The 22,978-nt window shown below is 53.9% G+C and overlaps 1 protein-coding gene across 2 annotated transcripts in view; it reads left to right on the top strand.

Annotated features, from left to right (window-relative positions):
- Window positions 1-15,564: 15,564 nt before the first annotated feature.
- Window positions 15,565-22,978, top strand: part of umps (uridine monophosphate synthetase) — a 50,763-nt gene continuing 43,349 nt past the window's right edge. The window contains exon 1 of one of the 2 annotated variants that reach the window (XM_072475659.1): window positions 15,565-15,787. In XM_072475659.1, the coding sequence (XP_072331760.1) occupies window positions 15,653-15,787 (135 nt within the window). In that variant the 5' untranslated portion in view covers window positions 15,565-15,652. The remainder of the gene's footprint in view (window positions 15,788-22,978) is intronic. The other variant, XM_072475666.1, reaches the window with a different exon arrangement.

A 22,978-nucleotide genomic window follows, 5' to 3' on the forward strand; every position in this document is an offset into this window, starting at 1 on the left:
CCTTTAACCTAAGGGGTTGAGTGAATATCAGGTAAGCTCTTCCTTTCTTTTTCTTGTTTTATCTAGAGGGGATGGCAGGGAAGGCAGTACAATGTTCCTCCTGCAGAATGTTTGAGGTGAGGGACGCCGCCTGTGTCCCTGCTGATTTCACCTGTGGGAAGTGCACCCATCTCCATGTCAGGGAACGGGAGCTGGCGCTGGATGATCATTCGGGAGGCAGAGGTGGTCATAGATAGAAGCTTCAGGGATGTAGTAACTCCGAAGAATAAAGATAGATGGGTGACGGTGAGAGGGGCTGGGAGGAAGCAGTCAGTACAGGGATCCCTTGTGGTCGTTCCCCTTTGTAACAAGTATACCACTTTGGATACTGTTGTGGGGGGGACTTACCAGGAGTAAGCCATGGGGTACAGGTCTCTGGTACAGAGTCTGTCCCTGGTGCTCAGAAGGGAAGGCGGGAGAGGAGTAGAGCATTAGTCACTGGAGACTCCATAGTTAGGGGGATAGATAGGAGATTCTGTGGGAACGAGAGAGACTCGCGATTGGTGTGTTGCCTCCCAGGTGCCAGGGCCCGCGATGTCTCGGATCGTGTTTTCGGGATCCTTAAGGGCGAGGGGGAGCAGCCCCAAGTCGTGGTCCACATAGGTACCAACGACATAGGTGGGAAAGGGAATATGGATGTAAGGCAGGAAACTTAGATCTAGGACAAACAGAGTTATTATCTCTGGGTTGTTACCCGTGCCACGTGCTAGTGAGACGAGGACTAGGGAGAGAGAGCAGTTGAACACGTGGCTACAGGGATGGTGCAGGAGGGAGGGTTTCAGATTCCTGGATAATTGGGGCTCATTCTGGGGTAGGTGGGACCTTTACAAACGGGATGGTCTACACCTGAACCAGAGGAGTACCAATATCCTGGGGGGGGAAATTTGCTAATGCTCTTCGGGAGGGTTTAAACTAGTTCAGCAGGGGATTGGGAACCTGAATTGTAGCTCCAGTATACAGGAGGTTGAGAGTAGTGAGGTCATGAGTAAGGTTTCAAAGTTGCAAGAGTGTACCGGCAGGCAGGAAGGTGGTTTAAAGTGTGTCTAATTTAATACCAGGAGCATCCGGAATAAGAAGGGTGAACTTACGGCATGGGTTGGCATCTGGGACTTCGATGTTGTGGCCATTTCGGAGACAGGGATAGAGCAGGGACAGGAATGGTTGTTGCAGGTGCCGGGGTTTAGATATCTCAGTAAGCTCAGGGAAGGTGGTAAAAGAGGGGGAGAGGTGGTATTGTTAGTCAAGGACAGTATTACGGTGGCAGAAAGGACGTTTGATGAGGACTCGTCTACTGAGGTAGTATGGGCTGAGGTTAGAAACAGGAAAGGAGGTCACCCTGTTAGGGGTTTTCTATAAGCCTCCGAAAAGTTCCAGAGATGTAGAGGAAAGGATTGAAAAGATGATTCTGGATAGGAGCGAAAGTAACAGGGGAGTTGTTATGGAGGACTTTAACTTTCCAAATATTGACTGGAAATATTGACTCGAGTACTTTAGATGGGTCCGTTTTTGTCCAATGTGTGCAGGAGGGTTTCCTGACACAATGTGTAGATAGGCCAATGAGAGGCGAAGCCATATTGGATTTGTTACTGGGTAATGAACCAGGACAGGTGTTAGATTTGGAGGTAGGTGAGCACTTTGGTGATAGTGACCACAATTCGATTACGTTTACTTTAGTGATGGAAAGGGATAGGTATATACCGCAGGGCAAGAGTTATATCTGGGGGAAAGGCAATTATGATGCGATGAGGCAAGACTTAGGATGCATCGGATGGAGAGGAAAACTGCAGGGGATGGGCACAATGGAAATGCGGAGCTTGTTCAAGAAACAGCTACTGCGTGTCCTTGATAAGTATGTACCTGTCAGGCAGGGAGGAAGTGGTCGAGCGAGGGAACCGTGGTTTACTAAAGCAGTTGAAACACTTGTCAAGAGGAAAAAGGAGGCTTTTGTAAAGATGAGACATGAAGGTTCAGTTAGGGTGCTCGAGAGTTACAAGTTAGCTGGGAAGAACCTAAAGAGAGCTAAGAAGAGCCAGGAGGGGACATGAGAAATCTTTGGCAGGCAGGGTCAAGGATAACCCTAAAGCTTTCTATAAATTTGTCAGGAATAAAAGAATGACTAGGGTAAGAGTAGGGCCAGTCAAGGACAGTAGTGGGAAGTTGTGCGTGGAGTCCGAGGAGATAGGAGAGGTGCTAAATGAATATTCTTCATCAGGATTCACACAGGAAAAAGACAATGTTGTCGAGGAGAATACTGAGATACAGGCTACCAGAGTAGAAGGGCTTGAGGTTCATAAGGAGGAGGTGTTAGCAATTCTGGAAAGTGGGAAAATAGATAAGCCCCCTGGGTCGGATGGGATTTATCTTAAGATAGGGAGGAGATTGCTGAGCCTTTGGCTTTGATCTTTAAGTCATCTTTGTCTCCAGGAATAGTGCCAGAAGACTGGAGGATAGCAAATGTTGTCCCCTTGTTCAAGAAGGGGAGTAGAGATACCCCCGGTAACTATAGACCAGTGAGCCTTACTTCTGTTGTGGGCAAAGTCTTGGAAAGGTTTATAAGAGATAGGATGTATAATCATCTGGAAAGGAATAATTTGATTAGAGATAGTCAACACGGTTTTGTGAAGGGTAGGCCGTGCCTCACAAACCTTATTGAGTTCTTTGAGAAGGTGACCAAGCAAGTGGATGAGGGTAAAGCAGTTGATGTGGTGTATATGGATTTCAGTAAAGCGTTTGATAAGGTTCCCCACGGTAGGCTATTGCAGAAAATACGGAGGCATGGGATTCAGGGTGATTTAGCAGTTTGGATCAGAAATTGGCTAGCTGGAAGAAGACAAAGGGTGGTGGTTGATGGGAAATGTTCAGACTGGAGTCCAGTTACTAGTGGTGTACCACAAGGATCTGTTTTAGGGCCACTGCTGTTTGTCATTTTTATAAATGACCTGGATGAGGGCATAGAAGGAAGGGTGAGTAAATTTGCAGATGACACTAAAGTCGGTGGAGTTGTGGACAGTGAGGAAGGATGTTACAAGTTACAGAGGTACATAGATAAGCTGCAGAACTGGGCTGAGAGGTGGCAAATGGAGTTTAATGCAGAAAAGTGGGAGGTGATTCATTTTGGAAGGAATAACAGGAAGGCAGAGTACTGGTCTAATGGTACGATTCTTGGTAGTGTGGATGAGCAGAGAGATCTCGGTGTCCATGTACATAGATCCCTGAAAGTTGCCATCCAGGTTGAGAGGGTTGTTAAGAAGACGTACGGTGTGTTGGCTTTTATTGGTAAAGGGATTGAGTTTCGGAGCCATGAGGTCATGTTGCAGCTGTACAAAACCCTGGTCCGGCCGCATTTGGAGTATTGCGTGCAATTCTGGTCGCCGCATTATAGGAAGGATGTGGAACCATTGGAAAGGGTGCAGAGGAGATTTACCAGAATGTTGCCTGGTATGGAGGGAAGATCTTATGAGGGAAGGATGAAGGACTTGAGGCTATTTTTGTTGTTCTTTTAGAAGATTGTAGTTTAGTCGGGCAGTATGGTCGGCACGGGCTTGGAGGGCCGAAGGGCCTGTTCCTGTGCTGTACATTTCTTTGTTCTTTGTTGTTCTTTGTTAAGAGGTGACTTAATTGAGGCATACAAGATGATCAGAGGATTAGATAGGGTGGGCAGTGAGAGCCTTTTTCCTCGGATGGTGATGTCTAGCACGAGGGGACATAGCTTTAAATTGAGGGGAGATAGGTATAGGACAGATGTCAGAGGTAGGTTCTTTACTCAGAGAGTAGTAAGGGCGTGGAATGCCCTGCCTGCAACAGTAGTGGACTCGCCAACACTAAGGGCATTCAAATGGTCATTGGATAGACATGTGGGCGATAAGGGAATAGTGTAGATGGGCTTTAGAGTGGTTTCACAGGTCGGCGCAACATCGAGGGCCGAAGGGCCTGTATTGCGCTGTAATGTTCTATGTTCTATGTGTGGAGTTTGCACTTTCTCCCAGTGTCCGCGTGGGTTTCCTCCGGGTGCTCCGGTTTCCTCCCACATGAGGGAGATGTGCAAGTTAAGTGGATTGGCCATGCTAAATTGCCCCTTAGAGTCCAAAAGGTTAGGTGGGGTTACTGGGTTACGGGGATAGGGTGGTGGTGTGGGCTTAGGTAGGGTGCTCTTTTCAAGGGCCGGTGCAGACTCAATGGGCTGAATGGCCTCCTTCTGCACTGTAAATTCTATGATTCTACGCAAGAAAACGGAAATATTGAAGCATGTCTCAACCCCTGAGTTATCGCAGCCCCCCGAGCAGGCTGCCTCGGAAACGGGTGCGAGTGGGACACCCGAGGTCTCGTTCCACCCGGTGCAACTTTGCACCCCGGAGGTGTTCATTTTCATGAAGCCGGAGGGCTGCGGCAGCTCCCTGACCTCAGGGTCATTGGGCGGTGATGCTGTGGCAGGCCCCCACTCCGTCCCAACCTCCGACGCCGGATGCCTCAATCTCCATTCTGGGGCTTTTCTCGGACTTGTTTCCGGATCTATCCGGTGGTCCGGTGTTGCAAGAGAAGCGAGGTTTCAGCCACTGCCTCCCTCTGGCCCCATACTCCTGGAGGGGCCTGCTAGGAATCCGTCTGTCGACCATCCGGGGGGTAGGATCGAGGCGCACTCAAGGCTAGTTGGTGGGCCCGTGCCAGCCACCATACTCAATGTGGCGGGGGACTCCCAGACAGCGACTGCCCGGAGGAGGACGTCTGTTTGGTGGGGGGCACGGGGGATGACTTTAATTCCATCTGTAATGAGGCGGTGGACTCCCTCGTGCCCAACACCGAGTCATTCCTCATCCCCCCAGGGGAACTCCGGGATTTTCTATGTGCAAACTGGGGTCGCCATTTAAGGTAGTGGGGATGAGCTTCAGGTATCTGGGCATGCAGGTGGTGCGGGACGGGAGCAATTACATAAACTGAATTTGGTGGAGCAAATGAAGGGGGATTTTAAGAGGTGGGACGTGCTCCTGTTGTCATTGGCGGGTGGGTGCAGTCCGTGAAGGTGATGGTACTCCCGAGGTGTATATTTGAAAGGCCTTCTTTAGGAAGATCAATACATTCAACCTGGGTTTGTGTGGGTGGGGGAAGCCCCTCGGGAAAGAAGTTGCTGTTGGAGCTTAATTGAACTATTACTCAGCAGCAAATATAGCCATGGTCAGGAAGTGGATAGTGGGAAAGGGTCGGTGTGGGAGTGGATGGGCGCAGCCAATTGTAAGGGCACTAGCTTGAGAGCTGTGTTGACGGCGCCTGTGCCGTTCTCGCCGGCCAGGTACTCTACAAGTCCGGTAGTGGTAGTGACCCTGAGGGTGTGGGGACAGTTGCGGCGGCACCTGAGGCTGGAGATGGCCTTGGTTTGGGCTCCGATTTGTGGCAATCACAGGTTTGTTCCGGGGAGACTGGACGTGGGGTTCCAAGGATGGCAGCGGGTGGGGATTGAGCCATTTGGAGACCAGTTTGTGGGGAGCAGCTTGGAAGGGTTGGTAGAGGAGTATGATCTGCCCAGCGGGAATGGGTTCCGGTACTTACAGGTTCGGAACTATTTGAGGAAACAGGTGCCGTCCGTTCCTGACCTGCAGCCCCCAGGGTTGCAGGACAAGATGGTGTCGAAACCAGGTGTTGGTGAGGGCAAGGTGTCAGAGATTTACAAAGAATTAATGGACTGGGAGACGTTAAGCAGAAGTGGGAGGAAGAGCTGGGGAGGGTGCTGGAGGCTGGGTTATGGGAAGAGGCTCTGAGAAGGGTGAATGCATCCTCTTTGTGTGCTAGGCTTAGCCTCAATCAATTTAAAGTAGTCCACAGGGTGCACAGAATGAGTAGGTTTTTTGAGAGGGTAGAGGATAGGTTTGGGCAGTGTTTTAGACCTGTCCGAGGCTGGAGGGATCCTGGCCTGGGTTCGCTGATGTGATGTCTGAGGTGCTGAGAGTGAAGGTGGTCCTGATTCAGCGGTGAACCTTACTTCAGTGGTAGGGAAATTACTGGCGAGAATTCTTCGAGATAGAATCTCTTCCCATTTGGAAGTAAATGGGCGTATTAGCGAGAGGGAGCACGGTTTTGTAAAGGGGAGGTCGTGTCTCAGTAACTTGATAGAGTTTTCCGAGGAAGTCACAAAGATAATTGATGCAGGTAGGGCAGTGGATGTTGTCTACATGGACTTCAGTAAGGCCTTTGACAAGGTCCCTCATGGCAGACTGGTACAAAAGGTGAAGTCACACGGGATCAGAGGTGAGCTGGAAAGATGGATACAGAACTGGCTAGGTCATAGAAGGCAGAGAGTAGCAATGGAAGGGTGCTTTTCTGATTGGAGGGCTGTGACTAGTGGTGTTCCACAGGGATCAGTGCTGGGACCTTTGCTGTTTGTAGTATATATAAATGATTTGGAGGAAAATATAACTGGTCTGATTAGTAAGTTTGCGGATGACACAAAGGTTGGTGGAATTGCGGATAGCGATGAGGACTGTCAGAGGATACAGCAGGATTTAGATTGTTTGGAGACTTGGGCGGAGATATGGCAGATGGAGTTTAATCCGGACAAATGTGAGGTAATGCATTTTGAAAGGTCTAATGCAGGTAGGGAATATACAGTGAATGGTAGAACCCTCAAGAGTATTGACAGTCAGAGAGATCTAGGAGTACAGGTCCACAGGTCATTGAAAGGGGCAACACAGGTGGAGAAGGTAGTCAAGAAGGCATAGGGCATGCTTGCCTTCATTGGCCGGGGCATTGAGTATAAAAATTGGCAAGTCATGTTGCAGCTGTATAGAACCTTACTTAGACCACACTTGGAGGATAGTGTTCAATTCTGGTCGCCACACTGCCATAAGGCTTTAGAGAGGGTGCAGAAGAGATTTACCAGAATGTTGCTGATGTACCGTCAATTACCACGAGATGAGAATAGTTAAACAATCGAGGCTTTATTGCACAAGATGTTGAGCCTCCTGCAGTTGGAACCAGAATGGGAGAAGCGCAGGAGAGCATACACTTTTATACGTTGCCTGCTGGGAAGAGCCAGCAAGCTGGAATTTACTGAGGTACCTGTAATACAGTGGCAGTACCGTAATACATGTAGTGTGTACCAGTGGTGTTTACCACATCCACCCCCTGTTTAAAAAATGTCCGGGGGGGGTGAAGAAAAACATTACAGATTGAGTTTGTCGGGGGCTTTGGCCCTCCGCCGCGATCGCCTCAGTCCTGGTGGTGATGTGGCCGCCGATGTGGTCACCTGCGACTCCGGGAGGGTGTTGTTCTCTTCTTCGTCACCCCTTAGTGGATCCCGTGAGGGAACGGATACTGCTGGGGTGGGGGCTGCTGTGAGGTTCGCTGGTGGGAGGGTGGGTGGCGCAGGTGTGAACGAGGCAACGGGGGGGGAGGAGCAGTATCAGGTCGGGAGTTGTGGGTGGAGACCCAGCAGGTGCCAGGTCCCGGAGGGAGACTGTGTCCTGTCACCCATCGGGGTGTGCCATGTAGGTGTACTGCGGGTTCGCATGGAGGAGGTGGACTTTCTCAACCAAGGGATCCGATTTATGGCTCCGCACATGCTTCCGGAGGAGGACGGGTCCAGGAACTGTCAGCCATGTTGGGAGCGAGACCTCAGAGGTGGACGTCCTAGTGAAGGCAAACACACGTTCGTGAGGGGTCTCATTAGTCGCGGTGCATAGGAGCGACCGGATGGAGTGGAGCGCGTCGGGGAGGACTTCCTGCCAGCGGGAGACCGGGTGATTTCTAGACCGAAGGGCCAGCAGGATGGCCTTCCAGACCGTCCCTTTCTCCCTCTCCATCTGCCCGTTTCCCCGGGGGTTGTAGCTGGTCGTCCTGCTCGAGGCGATGCCCTTGCTGAGCAGGAACTGACGCAGATCATCACTCATGAAGGAGGATCCCCGTTCGCTGTGGATGTTGGTGGGGAAACCGAACAGAGTGAAGATGCTGTGCAGGGCTTTGATGACCGTGGCAGAAGTCATGTCGGGGCATGGGATGGCGAAAGTGAAACGGGAGTACTCATCAATTACGTTGAGGAAGTACACATTGCGGTCGGTGGAGGGGAGGGGCCCTTTGAAGTCCATGCTGAGGTGCTCAAAGGGGCGGGAGGCCTTGACCAGGTGCGCTCTATCTGGCCGGTAGAAATGCGGCTTGCACTCCACGCAGACTTAACAGTCTCTGGTCACGGTCCTGACCTCCTCGATGGAGAAGGGCAGGTTGCGGGCCTTGATAAAATGGAAGAACCGGGTGACCCCCCGGGTGACAGAGGTCATTGTGGAGAGCCCGGAGTCGGTCCACTTGTGCGCTAGCACATGTACCGCTGGATAGGGCATCTTGGGTCGAGCTGAGTGTAACGGTTGTTGGTCTGACTGGAGTCAATGACCATCCTGTGCTTCTCCCCAGTGTTCACTATCACTACTTGAGCTCTCCAGGGGCTGTTGCTGGCCTCAACGATCCCCTCGCACAGAAGCCGTTGGACCTCCGACTTGATAAAGGTCCTGTCCTGCGCACTGTACCGTCTGCTCCTAGTGGCGACGGGCTTGCAGTCCGGGGTGAGGTTTGCAAACAGTGAAGGTGGATCGACCTTAAGGGTCGTGAGGCCGCAGACGGTGAGGGGAGGCAGGGGTCCGTCGAATTTCAAAGTAAGGCTTTGGAGGTGGCATTGAAAATCGAGACCTAGTAACAGGGCAGCGCAGAGATGAGGGAGGACGTAGAGCCTGAAGTTGCTGAACTCTACTCCCTGAACGGTCAGGGTCACGACGCAGTCCCGGAGATTTGCACGGAATGGGATCCGGAGGCCAGGGAGATTTTCTGGGTGACGGGGAGTACCGGGAGGGAGCAGCGCCTTACCATAGCAGGGTGGATGAAACTCTCTGTGCTCCCGGAGTCAAAGAGGCAGGTCGTCTCGTGCCCGTTGATCTTAACCGTCATCGTAGAGGTCGCGAGGTTTTGGGGCCGAGACTGATCCAGGGTGATGGAAGCGAGCTGCGGAAGATGTTGGGAGGTCCCGGGCTGATCAGCGGTGGCGGAGGTATTGGTGGTCCGCGAACGGCCAGGCGAGCAGAGGTCCTGAAGCGTGGTCCAAGATGGCACCGAAGATGGCGGCGCCCACGGGGTGCACATGGCGGACGGCATCAAAGATGGCAGTGCCCACGGGCCGCACGTGGCTTGTGGTGGAGAAGATGGCGGCGCCCCTGGGTCACCCGTGGGGGGTGTAGTAATCTTGGGCCTGGAAACAGCGGCGACCGACCGGGCCTGGCAAACGGAAACAAAGTGGCCTTTCTTCCCACACCCGTTGCAGGTCGCGCTCCGCGCCGGGCAGCGCTGACTGGGATGTTTGCTCTGGACACAAAAGTAACATTTGCGCCCTCCGGAGTTGGTTGGCTGCCACGCGGCGCAGGCTTGCGGTGTACTCGGGACGGCCGCCGGTGGGACCCACGATGCCCACGAGGGTGCCGCCCGGTCGGAGGTGTAGGCCTCCAGGTTGCGGGAGGCCATTTCTAGGGAGTTAGCAAGCTGCCTAGTCTCTGCACGATCGAGCGTACCCCCTTCCAATAGCCGCTGGCGAATGTACGTAGACTTAATGCCCGTGACATAAGCTTCTCTGATTAGTAGTTCGGTGTGTTGGACTGCCGAAACTGCCTGGCAGTCACAGTTCCTACCAAGTATCCATAGAGCCCGCAAGAAATCATCCTGAGACTCCCCTGGGAGTTGCCGTCTCGTGGCCAGGAGGTGCCTGGCGTACACTTGATTCACAGACTTGATGTACTGTCCCTTTAGTAGCGTCATCGCTTCTGTGTAGGTGGGCGCGTCCCAGATGAGGAGGAAAAATTTGATGGCTCACCCGTGAGTAGAGGACCGGGAGCTTCTGTAGGTCTGAGAGTTCTTCAGTGGCTGCTCCGAGGTATCCTTAAAAGCAGGCTCGCCAGTGCTCGAAGGTGGCTGTGGCATCGGCTGCGTGAGGGCTCAGCTCCAGGTGATCAGGCTTGATTAAAATGTTTATTTTTTAATATCTTGTGCAATAAATTGATGTACCATCAATTACCACGAGGCGAGAATGGTGAAACAATCAAGGCTTTATTGCACAAGTCTCCTGCAGCTGGAACCAGAATAGGAGCAGCGCAGGAGAGCATACACTTTTATACGCCGCTTGCTGGGAGGAGCCAGCAGGCGGGGATTTACTGTGGTACCTGTAATACAGTGGCAGCACCGTAATACATGTAGTGTGTTACCAGTGGTGTTTACCACAGTTGCTTGGTATGGAGAGCCTTAGCTATGAGGAGCGGTTGAATAAACTCGGTTTGTTCTCACTGGAACGACGGAGGTTGAGGGGCGACCTGATAGAGGTTTACAAAATAATGAGGGGCATAGACACAGTGGATAGTCAGAGGCTTTTTCCCAGGGTAGAGGGTCAATTACTAGGGGGCATAGGTTTAAGGTGAGAGGGGCAAGGTTTAGAGTAGATGTACGAGGCAAGTTTTTTACCCAGAGAGTAGTGGGTGCCTGGAACTCACTGCCGGAGGAGGTGGTGGAAGCAGGGACGATAGTGACATTTAAGGGGCATCTTGACAAATACATGAATAGGATGGGAATAGAGGGATACAGACCCAGGAAGTGAAGAAGATTGTAGTTTAGACGGGCAGCATGGTCGGCACAGGCTGGGAGGGCCGAAGGGCCTGTTCCTGTGCTGTACTTTTCTTTGTTCTTTGTCTTTGTTCTTTGCCAGAAGTGGCAATTTGTGGAGTGGCGGAAGACCCAGGAGGCCAGGGGGTGAGAGAGGCTGACGTTTTCACCTTTGCCTCTTGGGTAGCCCGGAGACGGATCTTGCTTGGATGGAGGGACTCAGGGCCGCCGAACCTGGGGGTGTGGGTGAGCAATCTCGCAGAATTCCTCCGGTTGGAAAAAGTCAGGTTCACCTTGAGAAGGTCTACGGAGGGGTTTGCCCGGAGATGGAAACCGTTCATCGATTTCGTCCAGGATAGTTAAGTCGGGAGGAGGGGCCTGCCGACCGGTCTCTCTCCGGGGGCCTGCCGACCGGTCTCTCTCCGGGGGAATGCCGACCGGTCTCTATCCGGGGAACTGCCGACCGGTCTCTGTCCGGGGGCCGGCCGACCGGTCTCTGTCCGGGGGCCTGCCGACCGTTCTCTCTCCGGGGGACTGCCGACCGGTCTCTCTCCGGGGGACTGCCGACCGTTCTCTCTCCGGGGGACTGCCGACCGGTCTCTCTCCGGGGGACTGCCGACCGGTCTCTCTCCGGGGGACTGCCGACCGGTCTCTCTCCGGGGGCCTGCCGACCGGTCTCTCTCCGGGGGAATGCCGACCGGTCTCTATCCGGGGAACTGCCGACCGGTCTCTGTCCGGGGGCCTGCCAACCGGTCTCTGTCCGGGGGCCTGCCGACCGGTCTCTCTCCGGGGGCCTGCCGACCGGTCTCTCTCCGGGGGACTGCCGACCGGTCTCTCTCCGGGGGACTGCCGACCGGTCTCTCTCCGGGGGACTGCCGACCGGTCTCTCTCCGGGGGACTGCCGACCGGTCTCTCTCCGGGGGACTGCCGACCGGTCTCTCTCCGGGGGACTGCCGACCGGTCTCTCTCCGGGGGACACCCGAACGGTCTCTCTCCGGGGGACACCCGAACGGTCTCTCTCCGGGGGACACCCGAACGGTCTCTCTCCGGGGGACTGCCGACCGGTCTCTCTCCGGGGGACTGCCGACCGGTCTCTCTCCGAGGGACACCCGAACGGTCTCTCTCTGGGGGACTGCCGACCGGTCTCTCTCCGGGGGACTGCCGACCGGTCTCTCTCCGGGGGACTGCCGACCGGTCTCTCTCCGGGGGACTGCCGACCGGTCTCTCTCCGGGGGACTGCCGACCGGTCTCTCTCCGGGGGACTGCCGACCGGTCTCTCTCCGGGGGACACCCGAACGGTCTCTCTCCGGGGGCCTGCCGACCGGTCTCTCTCCGGGGGACTGCCGACCGGTCTCTCTCCGGGGGACACCCGAACGGTCTCTCTCTGGGGGACTGCCGACCGGTCTCTCTCCGGGGGCCTGCCGACCGGTCTCTGTCCGGGGGCCTGCCGACCGGTCTCTCTCCGGGGGACTGCCGACCGGTCTCTCTCCGGGGGCCTGCCGACCGGTCTCTCTCCGGGGGACTGCCGACCGGTCTCTCTCCGGGGGACTGCCGACCGATCTCTCTCCGAGGGACTGCCGACCGGTCTCTCTCCGGGGGACACCCGAACGGTCTCTCTCCGGGGGACTGCCGACCGGTCTCTCTCCGGGGGACTGCCGACCGGTCTCTCTCCGGGGGACTGCCGACCGGTCTCTCTCCGGGGGACTGCCGACCGGTCTCTCTCCGGGGGACTGCCGACCGGTCTCTCTCCGGGGGACTGCCGACCGGTCTCTCTCCGGGGGACTGCCGACCGATCTCTCTCCGAGGGACACCCGAACGGTCTCTCTCCGGGGGACTGCCGACCGGTCTCTCTCCGGGGGACACCCGAACGGTCTCTCTCCGGGGGACTGCCGACCGATCTCTCTCCGAGGGACTGCCGACCGGTCTCTCTCCGGGGGACACCCGAACGGTCTCTCTCCGGGGGACTGCCGACCGTTCTCTCTCCGGGGGACTGCCGACCGGTCTCTCTCCGGGGGACTGCCGACCGGTCTCTCTCCGGGGGACTGCCGACCGATCTCTCTCCGAGGGACTGCCGACCGGTCTCTCTCCGGGGGACACCCGAACGGTCTCTCTCCTGGGGACTGCCGACCGGTCTCTCTCCGGGGGACTGCCGACCGGTCTCTCTCCGGGGGACTGCCGACCGTTCTCTCTCCGGGGGACTGCCGACCGTTCTCTCTCCGGGGGCCTGCCGACCGTTCTCTCTCCGGGGGGCTGCCGACCGGTCTCTCTCCGGGGGACTGCCGACCGTTCTCTCTCCGGGGGACTGCCGACCGGTCTCACTCAGGCTGACTGCCGACCGGTCTCTCTCCGGGGGACTGCCGACCGGTCTCTCTCCGGGGGACTGCCGACCGGTCTCTCTCCGGGGGGCTGCCGACCGGTCTCTCTCCGGGGGACTGCCGACCGGTCTCTCTCCGGGGGACTGCCGACCGGTCTCTCTCCGGGGGACTGCCGACCGGTCTCTCTCCGGGGGACTGCCGACCGGTCTCTCTCCGGGGGACTGCCGACCGGTCTCTCTCCGGGCGACTGCCGACCGGTCTCTCTCCGGGCGACTGCCGACCGGTCTCTCTCCGGGGGACTGCCAACCGGTCTCTCTCCGGGGGACTGCCAACCGGTCTCCCTCCTCAGCATGGACTTCAGAATCTTCACCAAGGCGATGTGTTTGCGTCTTGCCACTGTGCTGGACTACATGATCCACCCTGACCAGTCCTACATGGTCCAGGGCCGCACAATCCACAACAACATCCACCTGGCACAGGAACTGATCCGCCACTCCCAGAGGGCTGGTCTGTCGAGGACCTCCCTGTCCCTTGATCAGGAGAAGGCATTCGACAGGGTGGATCACGAATATTAATTCGGGACTATGCAAGCAGATAGGTTCGGGAGGCATTTCATCACCCGTATCCAACTTTTGTAAGCTGCCGCAGAGTGTCTCGTTAGGATTAACGGTTCCTTAACAGCGCCCCTTTGCTTTGGGAGAGGGCTGCCTTTTGTCTGGCCAACTCTCTTCTATTTGCATGGAGCCTTTCCTGTGTCTCCTGCTGAGGAGGTTGTTGGGACTGCTTCTGCGCGGGCCGGGAATTGGGGTGGGCCTCTCGGCTTATGCTAATGACGTGCTCCTTATGTTCACCGGCCGTGCTGATTTGTGGAGGATGCGAGAGTGCCAGGCTGTGTACGCCGCTGTGTCCTCTGCCAGGATTAACTGGGTCAAGTGTTCCGGACTCCTGGTCAGTTTGTGGCAGATGGAACACCTCCCAGAGGAGCTCTGCCCTTTCCCCTGGAGCAGGACCAGCATCTTCTACTTGGGAGTCCATCAATGCCCGGCTGAGGATTCCTGGCTGGCGAATTGTCAGGAGCTGGAGGCCAAGGCCACCGCTCGCTTGAGACGTTGGACAGGACTGCTCTGAGTGCTGTCTCACAGGGGTTGAGTTCTCATCATAAAACGTCTGGCAGCCTCCAAGACACTTTAACCCCTCCCCCTACTTTGATGTTGCGATGCTGGCGTTGGACTGGGGTGAGCACAGTAAGAAGTCTTTCAACACCAGGTTAAAGTCCAACAGGTTTGTTTTGAATCATTAGCTTTTGGAGCACTGCTCCTTCCTCAGGAGAATGTGCAGGTGACGTGCAGGTGTGCAGTGGTCTCCTTCACCCAGCTCACTCCTCCGCCACCCAGCACATCCCCAGTGCTGGTGACCGTGGCAGCGATAACCCGCTCCTCCACCAGCCACTTAAAATGGTACTGGTAGAGGTGCGGATTCCTGAGAAGCGGCTTCCTGGCGAGTTAGCACAATGCGCGGCGGTGGACGTCTGGCTCGCAGCCAATGCCATCAAAACGGTAGTGCAGGGACCCAATGGTACTCACGGTCTAGAGGACGCGCAGGTGGCAGTGGCCTCCCGTCTGAGTGAACCCCTGCTCGGACAGAATTCCACATTGGCCTCAAACCCCGAAACTGCAGGGGTTGGAGGGCTTTATTGACTCTCATTTAATGGCACAGTGGTTAGCACTGCTGCCTCACAGTGCTAGCAACCTGGATTTGATTCCAACCTCAGGTGACTGAGCGGAGTTTGCACGTTCTCCCTTTGTCTGCGTGGGTTTCCTCCGACAGTCCAAAGATGTGCAGGTTAGGTGAATTGGCCGTTCTAAAATTGCCCTTTCGTGTCCAAAGATTGGGTGCGGTTACTGGAACAGGGTGGGGGAGTGGGCCCTTGGCAGGGTGGTCTGTCGGCATGTTGGTGCACTCGATGGGCTGAATGGCCTCCTTCTGCACTGTAGGAATTCTATGTCTTTTAAGTTTCCGTTGATCTTTGTTATGTGTGGGGAGTGCCCCTATCAGGAGCGGCCCTTTTTTGCTTTATCCCTAAAGTTTGTTCCTGTCTTATATTTGGTTGACCTCAAAAGACTGGTTAATCCACCTAATTTACACATCTTTGGACTGTGGGAGGACCATCTGGAGGAAACCCACTCAGACACAGGGAGAATGTGCACTCTTCACACAATCACCCAAGTGGAGAACTGAATCCAGGTCCCTGGTGCTGTGAGGTAATTGATTCATTTATAGTCTAACGATCACTGTTGCTTTTAAGACGTGTGCGCGCGCAGGCGAAGAGGGCGATCGATCGTCCCACCGTCGGGGGGCGCGAGGGGGGAGGGACTTTGTCGGAGCAGCGGCGATCGGTCTGGCCCGGGGAGGGTCTTTGTCGACGCACGCGCAGCGGTGATCGGTCTGGCCCGGGGAGGGTCTTTGTCGACGCACGCGCAGCGGTGATCGGTCTGGCCCGGGGAGGGTCTTTGTCGACGCACGCGCAGCGGTGATCGGTCTGGCCCGGGGAGGGTCTTTGTCGACGCACGCGCAGCGGTGATCGGTCTGGCCCGGGGAGGGTCTTTGTCGACGCACGCGCAGCGGCGATCGGTCTGGCCCGGGGAGGGTCTTTGTCGACGCAAAGGAGCGGCGTGGCGTGGAAAAAAATGGAGTCGTTGGTGCTTGAGTTGTTTAAAGTTCGAGCGGTGAAGTTTGGCAGCTTCGTGCTAAAAAGTGGGATATCGTCACCGGTTTACTTCGATTTGAGGGTCATTGTGTCTCATCCGATATTACTGAACCAGGTACATTTCATTGCAGACCACGCCGTTTATGCTGGTTTAGACCCAACACCTGTTCGGTGGTTTGGCCGTATGCAGGTCATTGCTGGCAGGGTGGGTTGACGGTGCATTTATTTACTGCATTCCACAATCTGTAGATCCATAGATTTCTTGAGACGGGTCCTGATTGACGGCATTACTGCTGCATTTAAATCCTCTGCAATCCCATTGATAACGTGTGTATTGCTGCATAAGTTATTTACACTTTCTAAGAAATCCAGACCAATTATCAATAAGGCTTTCAGACGCTTCTACGAATGGTGCTAGCTTCTCCCTCTATAGCTGATGTGAGAGTGGAAGGGAACTTGGACCAAATGAGAGAATAATAATCTTTATTGTCACAAGTAGGCTTACATTAACACTGCAATGAAGTTACTGTGAAAAGACCCTAGTCGTCACATTCCAGCGTCTGTTCAGGGTGGCAGGGCGGCACGGTAGCACAGTTGTTAGCACTGTTGCTTCACAGCGCCAGGGACCCGGGTTCGGTTCCTGACTTGGGTCACTGTCTGTGCGGAGTCTGCATGCTCTCCCTGTGTCTGCGTGAGTTTCCTCCATGCCTTCCTGTTTATCCCACAAATTCCGAAAGACGTGCTTGTTGGGTGAATTGAGCATTCAAAATTCTCCCTCCGTGTAGTGGAACAGGTGCTGTAGTGTGGCGACTAGGGGATTTTCACAGTAACCTCATTGCAGTGTTAAAGTAACCTACTTGTGACACGAATAAAGATTATTATAATCAATTTCCACTTGGAGAGGCCAGATTTGATCAGAGATAGTCAGCATAGCTTTGCCAGAGGGAGGTCATGCCTAACAAATTTGATTGAATTTTATGAGGAAGTGACCACGTGTGTAGGTGAGGGTAGTGCAGTAGATGTAGTTTATATGGATTTCAGCAAAGCCTTTGAGAAGATCCCACGTAGGAGACTTTTAAAGGCACACGGGATACAGGGTAATTTGATGAGGTCGATTCAAAATCTGCTTATTTGTAGGAGACAGAGGGTGATGATAGATGGCTGCTTTAGTGACTGTAAGTCAGTGGTGTACCCCAGGGATCTGTGCTGGGTCTCCTATTATTGGTTATTTAAACTACATAGATGATTAGATGCGGGGTAGGATCATTAAGTTTGCGAATTACACAAAGATTGGCCGGGTGACTTAACAGTGAGGTTACAGGAAGATGTAGACGGGATGATCAAATGGGCAGAAAAGTGGCAGGTGGAATTTAACCCTGAAAAGTGTGAGGTGAGATGCTTAGGAAAGAGTAATTTGGCATGGAACTGTTCAATGAACGGCATGACACTGGGAAGTTCTGAGGAACAAAGGGACCTTGGCGTGTCCTTCGATCTCTGAAGGCAGAAGGGTAAGTTAATAGGGTTGTGAAAGAGGCATATGGGCCAATTGCCTTTATCAATTGAGGCATAGATTACTAAAGCAGGGAGGTCAAGTTGGAGTTGTGTGGAACTTTGGGGAGGCCACAGGTGGAGTACTGCGTGCAACTCTGCCACGTTTCGGAAGGATGTTTATTCCAAACATATTCAAAGTTACAAAAACATAAGTAAATCAAAGAACATTCTCCACACTTCACAGTTTGTGCAAGTTTTTCCCCCTTTTCATCCCCTCCAACTCTTCCCCCCCCCGACAAATAGTTCCTCAAACATGGTCATGATCAATCCCGACCGTGTCTCAAAGCCCTCCGCAGATCCCCTCAATTCAAATTTAATCATTTCCAGATGGAGAAAGTCGTACAGGTCTCCCAGTCATGCCGCCGCCCCCGGTGATATTGTAGATCGCCATTCCAACAGAATCCTTCGCCGGGCAACAAAAGAAGCACTGGCAACAACGTCGGCCTTTCTCCCCTCCATCAGCATCAACATTTCCAATACCCCAAAAATCACCACCATAGGTCTGGCCTGGCCTCTACCCCCACAGTCTTCAATAACATCCCAACCCCCCCCCCTTCCAGTATCTCCAACTTCTCAGCCCCAGAACATATGCGCATGATTTGCTGGTCCTCGCTCACATTCGACGACCACCCCCTGGAAGAAACCACTCATTTGCTTTGTTTGGCCCTTTTGTTCCATACTGTAACCGATCATTGTTTGTCGATGTACCATTTGTCAATGTACTCTGTTGATTATTTTTTTTGTCTACTATGAACGTACTGTGTACGTTCCCTCGGCCGCAGAAAAATACTTTTCACTGTACTTCGGTACATATGACAAATCAAATCCTTACCTGAGTCATGTGCACCCTATGCACCACCTTAAACTGAATCAAACTCATCCTCGCACATGAGGAAGTCAAATTCACCTGACGCATCGCCCCACCCCCCAGCCACCCTTATTAATTCCCAATCCTTGCCTCCGCTTCCACACCCGGGAGCAGCAACCGCTCCAATAAGGTATACTCAAGCAGCTTGGGAACCCCTCTCCATTCTTCTACGCAAAGTCCCTCACTTGCATATACCTGAACTCGCATCCCTTCAGAAGCTCCACCATCTCCTGCAGCTCTTCCAGACTTGCAAACTTGTCCTCCAGATATAAATCCTTCACCCTCACCAGCCCCACCTTACATACATGCCATCCGCCTCTCCCGACTTAAACCCATGGTGCCCACACAACGGTGTTAGCACTGACATGCCCTCCATCCTAATGTGTCTCCGCAACTGGTTCCAACCCTAATCGTGGACTGTACCACCGGGCTCACCATGTACCTCCTCGGTACCAGCGGAAGCACCGCCGTCATCATGACCCTCAGGTTGGACCCCCTACAGGACTCCTCCTCCATGCTAACCCATTCTAACCCCTCTCCTTCCCACCACCACCTCGCCTTCTCCACCCAATAGTAGTGCAATGCATTTGGTATCGCCAACCCCCTTTCTGCCTCTGCAGCAGGGCTCTCTTTACACTGGGTACCTTCCTCGTCCATATAAACTCCAAAATCGCATCCAGTTTCCAGAAAAAGGCCTTCCGAATGAAGATTTTTACCACCTGGAGCCTTTCCGCCAGTGTTAGGTGTAACGGATCCCATCTCCTAAAGTCCTCCTTTACCTCCTGTGATAGCTTTGTCAGGTTCCATTTGTGCATCGTCGTCCACTTCCCCCGTCACCTGAACCCCAAAATATGTAAATATGGCAACACCCCAAGATTGGCTCCCCAACACGCCGCATTCACTGGAAACACCTCACTCTTTCCGACATTCAACTTTGTAGCCCTAGAAGGCCCTGAGCCTCTCTTGTATGTCCATAACTCTCCCCATACTCTCCAATCGGTCCGATATGAACAGCAGCAGCTTGTCTGCATATAGTGACACCCGGTGTTCCCTACTCCTCCTCATAATCCCCTGCCACTCTATTGACCCCCTTTGGGCCAGCACGAACAACATTGGCAACAGCAAGCACCCCTGCTTCATTCTCCTATGCACCCGAAGCTCCGTGAATTCAACTCGTTTATCAGTACACTCGCCACCGGGCCACGTACACCCATGGCTCAAACCTCGGCCCAAAACCTGAAACAGGTACCGCCACTCCACCCGTCGAAAGCCTTCTCTGCGTCCATAGAGACCACTGCCTCTGATATCTGTCCTTTTGGGGTCATGATCACATATAATAACCGCCTAATGTTACTGGAAGGTTGCCTGCCCGTTACGAAACCCATTTGGTCCTCTGTGATCACCCCAGGAACTTATCCTTCCATCCTCCCCGTCACGAACTTGGCCAACACTTTCACATCCGTGATTAACAATGATAATGGCCTGTAAGACCCATTCTCCAGCAGTTAATTCCCCATATTAGCGTGATCGACGCGTGGGTCAGTGTCTCGGCCACTCCCCTTTCTACAGCGCCTCGCTAAACATCCCCAATAAATGTGGTGCCAACTCTGTCGCAAACTCCTTATAGAATTCCACTGGCTAACTGTCCGGCCATGGACCTTCCCAACTTCATCCCTTTCATTATTTGCTCCTATACAACTTCTCATAGTTCTCCCTGAATGCCTCGTTAATCTTCCCCGGTCTGACACTACCTCTTCAGGTTTGTACCCTCAGAATTTCCTAGACGTGGCTGCCTCCGTAGCGGATGGGCTCGCCTTCTCCCACATATTCATACTACACCCCTCTCGCCCTCCGTAGCTGCCCCACTGCCTTCCCCGACGTCAACCTATCAAACTGTCCCAGTAACTTCCTTTCTTTCCGCCAACCCCTCCTTGGTGGGGGCATTTGAATATTTCCTGTCTACCTTGACTATCCCGTCCAAAAACCATCCATACTCCTCCCTCCTTCTCCTATCTCTGTGTGCCTTGAATGAGATAACCTCCCCCGAATGAGAAGAGATGCTCTGGAGGACGTGGCGAAAAGGTAGACCCGCTGAAAGTGGGGAGCGATCGTGTGGAGCTGAGGTTGGTGACCCAAAGTCAGGCAATCCAGAAGGTGGGGGAGCATGAGGAGCAGCTTGCTTCGTTAGTGGCTTAAATCGGGATGTTGAGGGATACCCAGAAGCGGCTCAAATAGAAAGTGGAGGATCTGGAGAACCGCTCCCGGAGACAGAATTTGAGGATTGTGGGGTTACCAGAGGGCATTGAGGGAGCGGACGCTGGTTCTTATGTAGCCAAAATGCTGGGGGAGGGGGCCTTCGACCGTCCGCTCCCGCCGTTGGGGCAGCACGGTAGCATTGTGGATAGCACAATTGCTTCACAGCTCCAGGGTCCCAGGTTCGATTCCGGCTTGGGTCACTGTCTGTGCGGAGTCTGCACATCCTCCCCGTGTGTGCCTGGGTTTCCTCCGGGTGCTCCGGTTTCCTCCCACAGTCCAAAGATGTGCAGGTTAGGTGGATTGGCCATGATAAATTGCCCTTAGTGTCCAAAATTGCCCTTAGTGTTGGGTGGGGTTACTGGGTTATGGGGATAGGGTGGAGGTGTGGACCTTGGATAGGGTGCTCTTTCCATGAGCCGGTGCAGACTCGATGGGCTGAATGGCCTCCTTCTGCACTGTAAATTCTATATATGTCCCCTGAAGGTGGATCAGGTGCGTAGGGCGCTGATGAGGAAGCCACAGGCGAACGAGCCACCAAGGGTGAAGAGGTTGTACCTATTCCTTGATAAGGAAAGGATCTTGAGGTGGGCCAGGCAGACGAGAAGATGTACCTGGGAGGGTAACGAGCTCTGGGTATATCAGGACCTGGATGTGGAACTGGCCACGAAGAGAGCGAGTTTCAATCGAGTAAAGTCTGCCCTCTTTAAGAAGGGGTGTAGTTTGGGATGTTGTACCTGGCCCACCTCGAGATTCGGGATGTTGCCCTCTTTAAGAAGGAGGACATTGAACTTTGGTGGAGGTGTTTGGGATGTTGGTTCTCTTTGCTCCCCCTTGCTGGGGAGTTTGGGGTTTTCTTTTTTGGGGGGGGCTGTTATTGTTGTTTCTCTGAGGGGGGGGGAATTTGGAGGAGAACCCTTTTTTTCCACTCGGGGTTATTTGATGAAATGCTGGAGCGTCGTGCTGGGTGAGTGCACCCTTTTTTTCCCTCCGTGTGTTAGTCGCATTTTTTTTTTTTCTTATTGTTATTTTTTGCACCATGGGGGTTGGGGTGAAATCAGTGGGGGGTAGGATATTAGGTGCTGTGGGTGGGGGCTGCCAGGCGAGCTGGGCGGGCTAGTTCACGGGAGCGCAATGGGAGGTGAGCAAGTGATTATTGTGTTCGTGGGGGTTGAGATTGTTGTTTTGTTTGGTAGGCCGTGGGCAAAGGAATTTTCGTTCTCCCATGTATATAGGGTGTACTCCTGGATCGTTTATTTTGTGATGGATAGGACTTTGTTGGAGGGGGTGGTCGGCTCAGAGTACTCGGCGATTGTGGTCTCAGACCATGCGCCACATTGGGTGGACTTGCAGGTGGATCGGGGGGGGTCAGCTCCCGCAGTGGAGGTTAGATGTGGGGTTATTAGCAGATGAGGAGGTTTGTGAGCGGGTGAGGGCTACTGTTCAGGGGTATGTGGAGCTGAATGACATGGAGGAGGTCTCAGCCGCCACACTGTGGGAGGCGCTGAAAGCAGTGGTCGGGGGAGTTTATAATGAAACGGGCGCATAGGGACAAGACGGAGCGGGCTGAGATGGCAAGGTTGGTGGATAAGATCCTGCAGGTTGATCGGTGGTATTCGGAGGCCCCAGAGGCTAGGTGGTTGAAAGAGCGGCCAAGCTCCAGGTGGAGTTTGGACTGTTATCTACGGGTAAGGCAGTAGGGCAGCTGAGGAAGGCCAGGGGGGCAGTCTATGAATATGGGGGAAAGGCGAGTAGGATGTAGGCACACCAATTGAAGAAGCAGGAGGTGGCGAGGGAGATTGGAAAGGTGAAGGATAGGAGTGGTAACATGGTCTTAAACCCGGTGGGGGTCAATGGGGTATTTGAGGACTTTTACAAGAGGCTATAGGATTTGGTATCCCTGACCGTGGTGGAGGGAATGAGGGTTTTTTTAGATGGGTTGGAGTTCCCCAAGGTGGAGGAGGACCTGGTGGGGGGGCTGGGAGCACCCGTTGAATTGGTGGAGGTGATGGATGGTATGGGGCGATGCAGGCGGGGAAGTCACCTGGCCCGGATGGCTTCCCAGTGGGATTTTATAAAAACTTCTCGGGTGACCTGGGGCCCCTGCTGGTAAGGGCATTAAATGAGGACAAGGAGGAGCTCTCTTCCCCCCCGCACCCCCCCCCAAAAAAAACGTTGTTGCAGGGCTCAATTTTCTTAATTTTAAAGAAGGATAAGGACCGGGATGAGGACCCTACCGCCCAATGTGGATGCCAAGTTGCTGCCGAAGACCATGGCCTCCTGGATTGAGGACTGTGTGCCAGGGATGATGGGGGAAGACAGACAGAATTTGTAAAGGGGAGGCATCAGTCAGCCAGTATTAGGAGTTTGTTAAATGTTATAATGAGGGAGGAAATATGGAGGTAGTGTTCGCTCTGGACACGGAGAAGGCCTTTGACCGGGTGGAATGGGATTACTTGTGGGAGGTGCTGGGACAGTTTGGGTTTGGGCAGGGGTTTGTGGATTGGGTCCGGTTGTTGTACCGGGTGCCGGCAGCTAGTATGCAGATGAACCGGGTCAGTTTGGGGTATTTTAGGTTGCATCATAGGACGAGGCAAGGTACCCACTCTCCCCACTGCTTTTTGCCTTGGCAAT

The sequence above is a fragment of the Scyliorhinus torazame genome, chromosome 2 (assembly GCF_047496885.1).
Source record: "Scyliorhinus torazame isolate Kashiwa2021f chromosome 2, sScyTor2.1, whole genome shotgun sequence".
Taxonomy (NCBI): domain Eukaryota; kingdom Metazoa; phylum Chordata; class Chondrichthyes; order Carcharhiniformes; family Scyliorhinidae; genus Scyliorhinus; species Scyliorhinus torazame.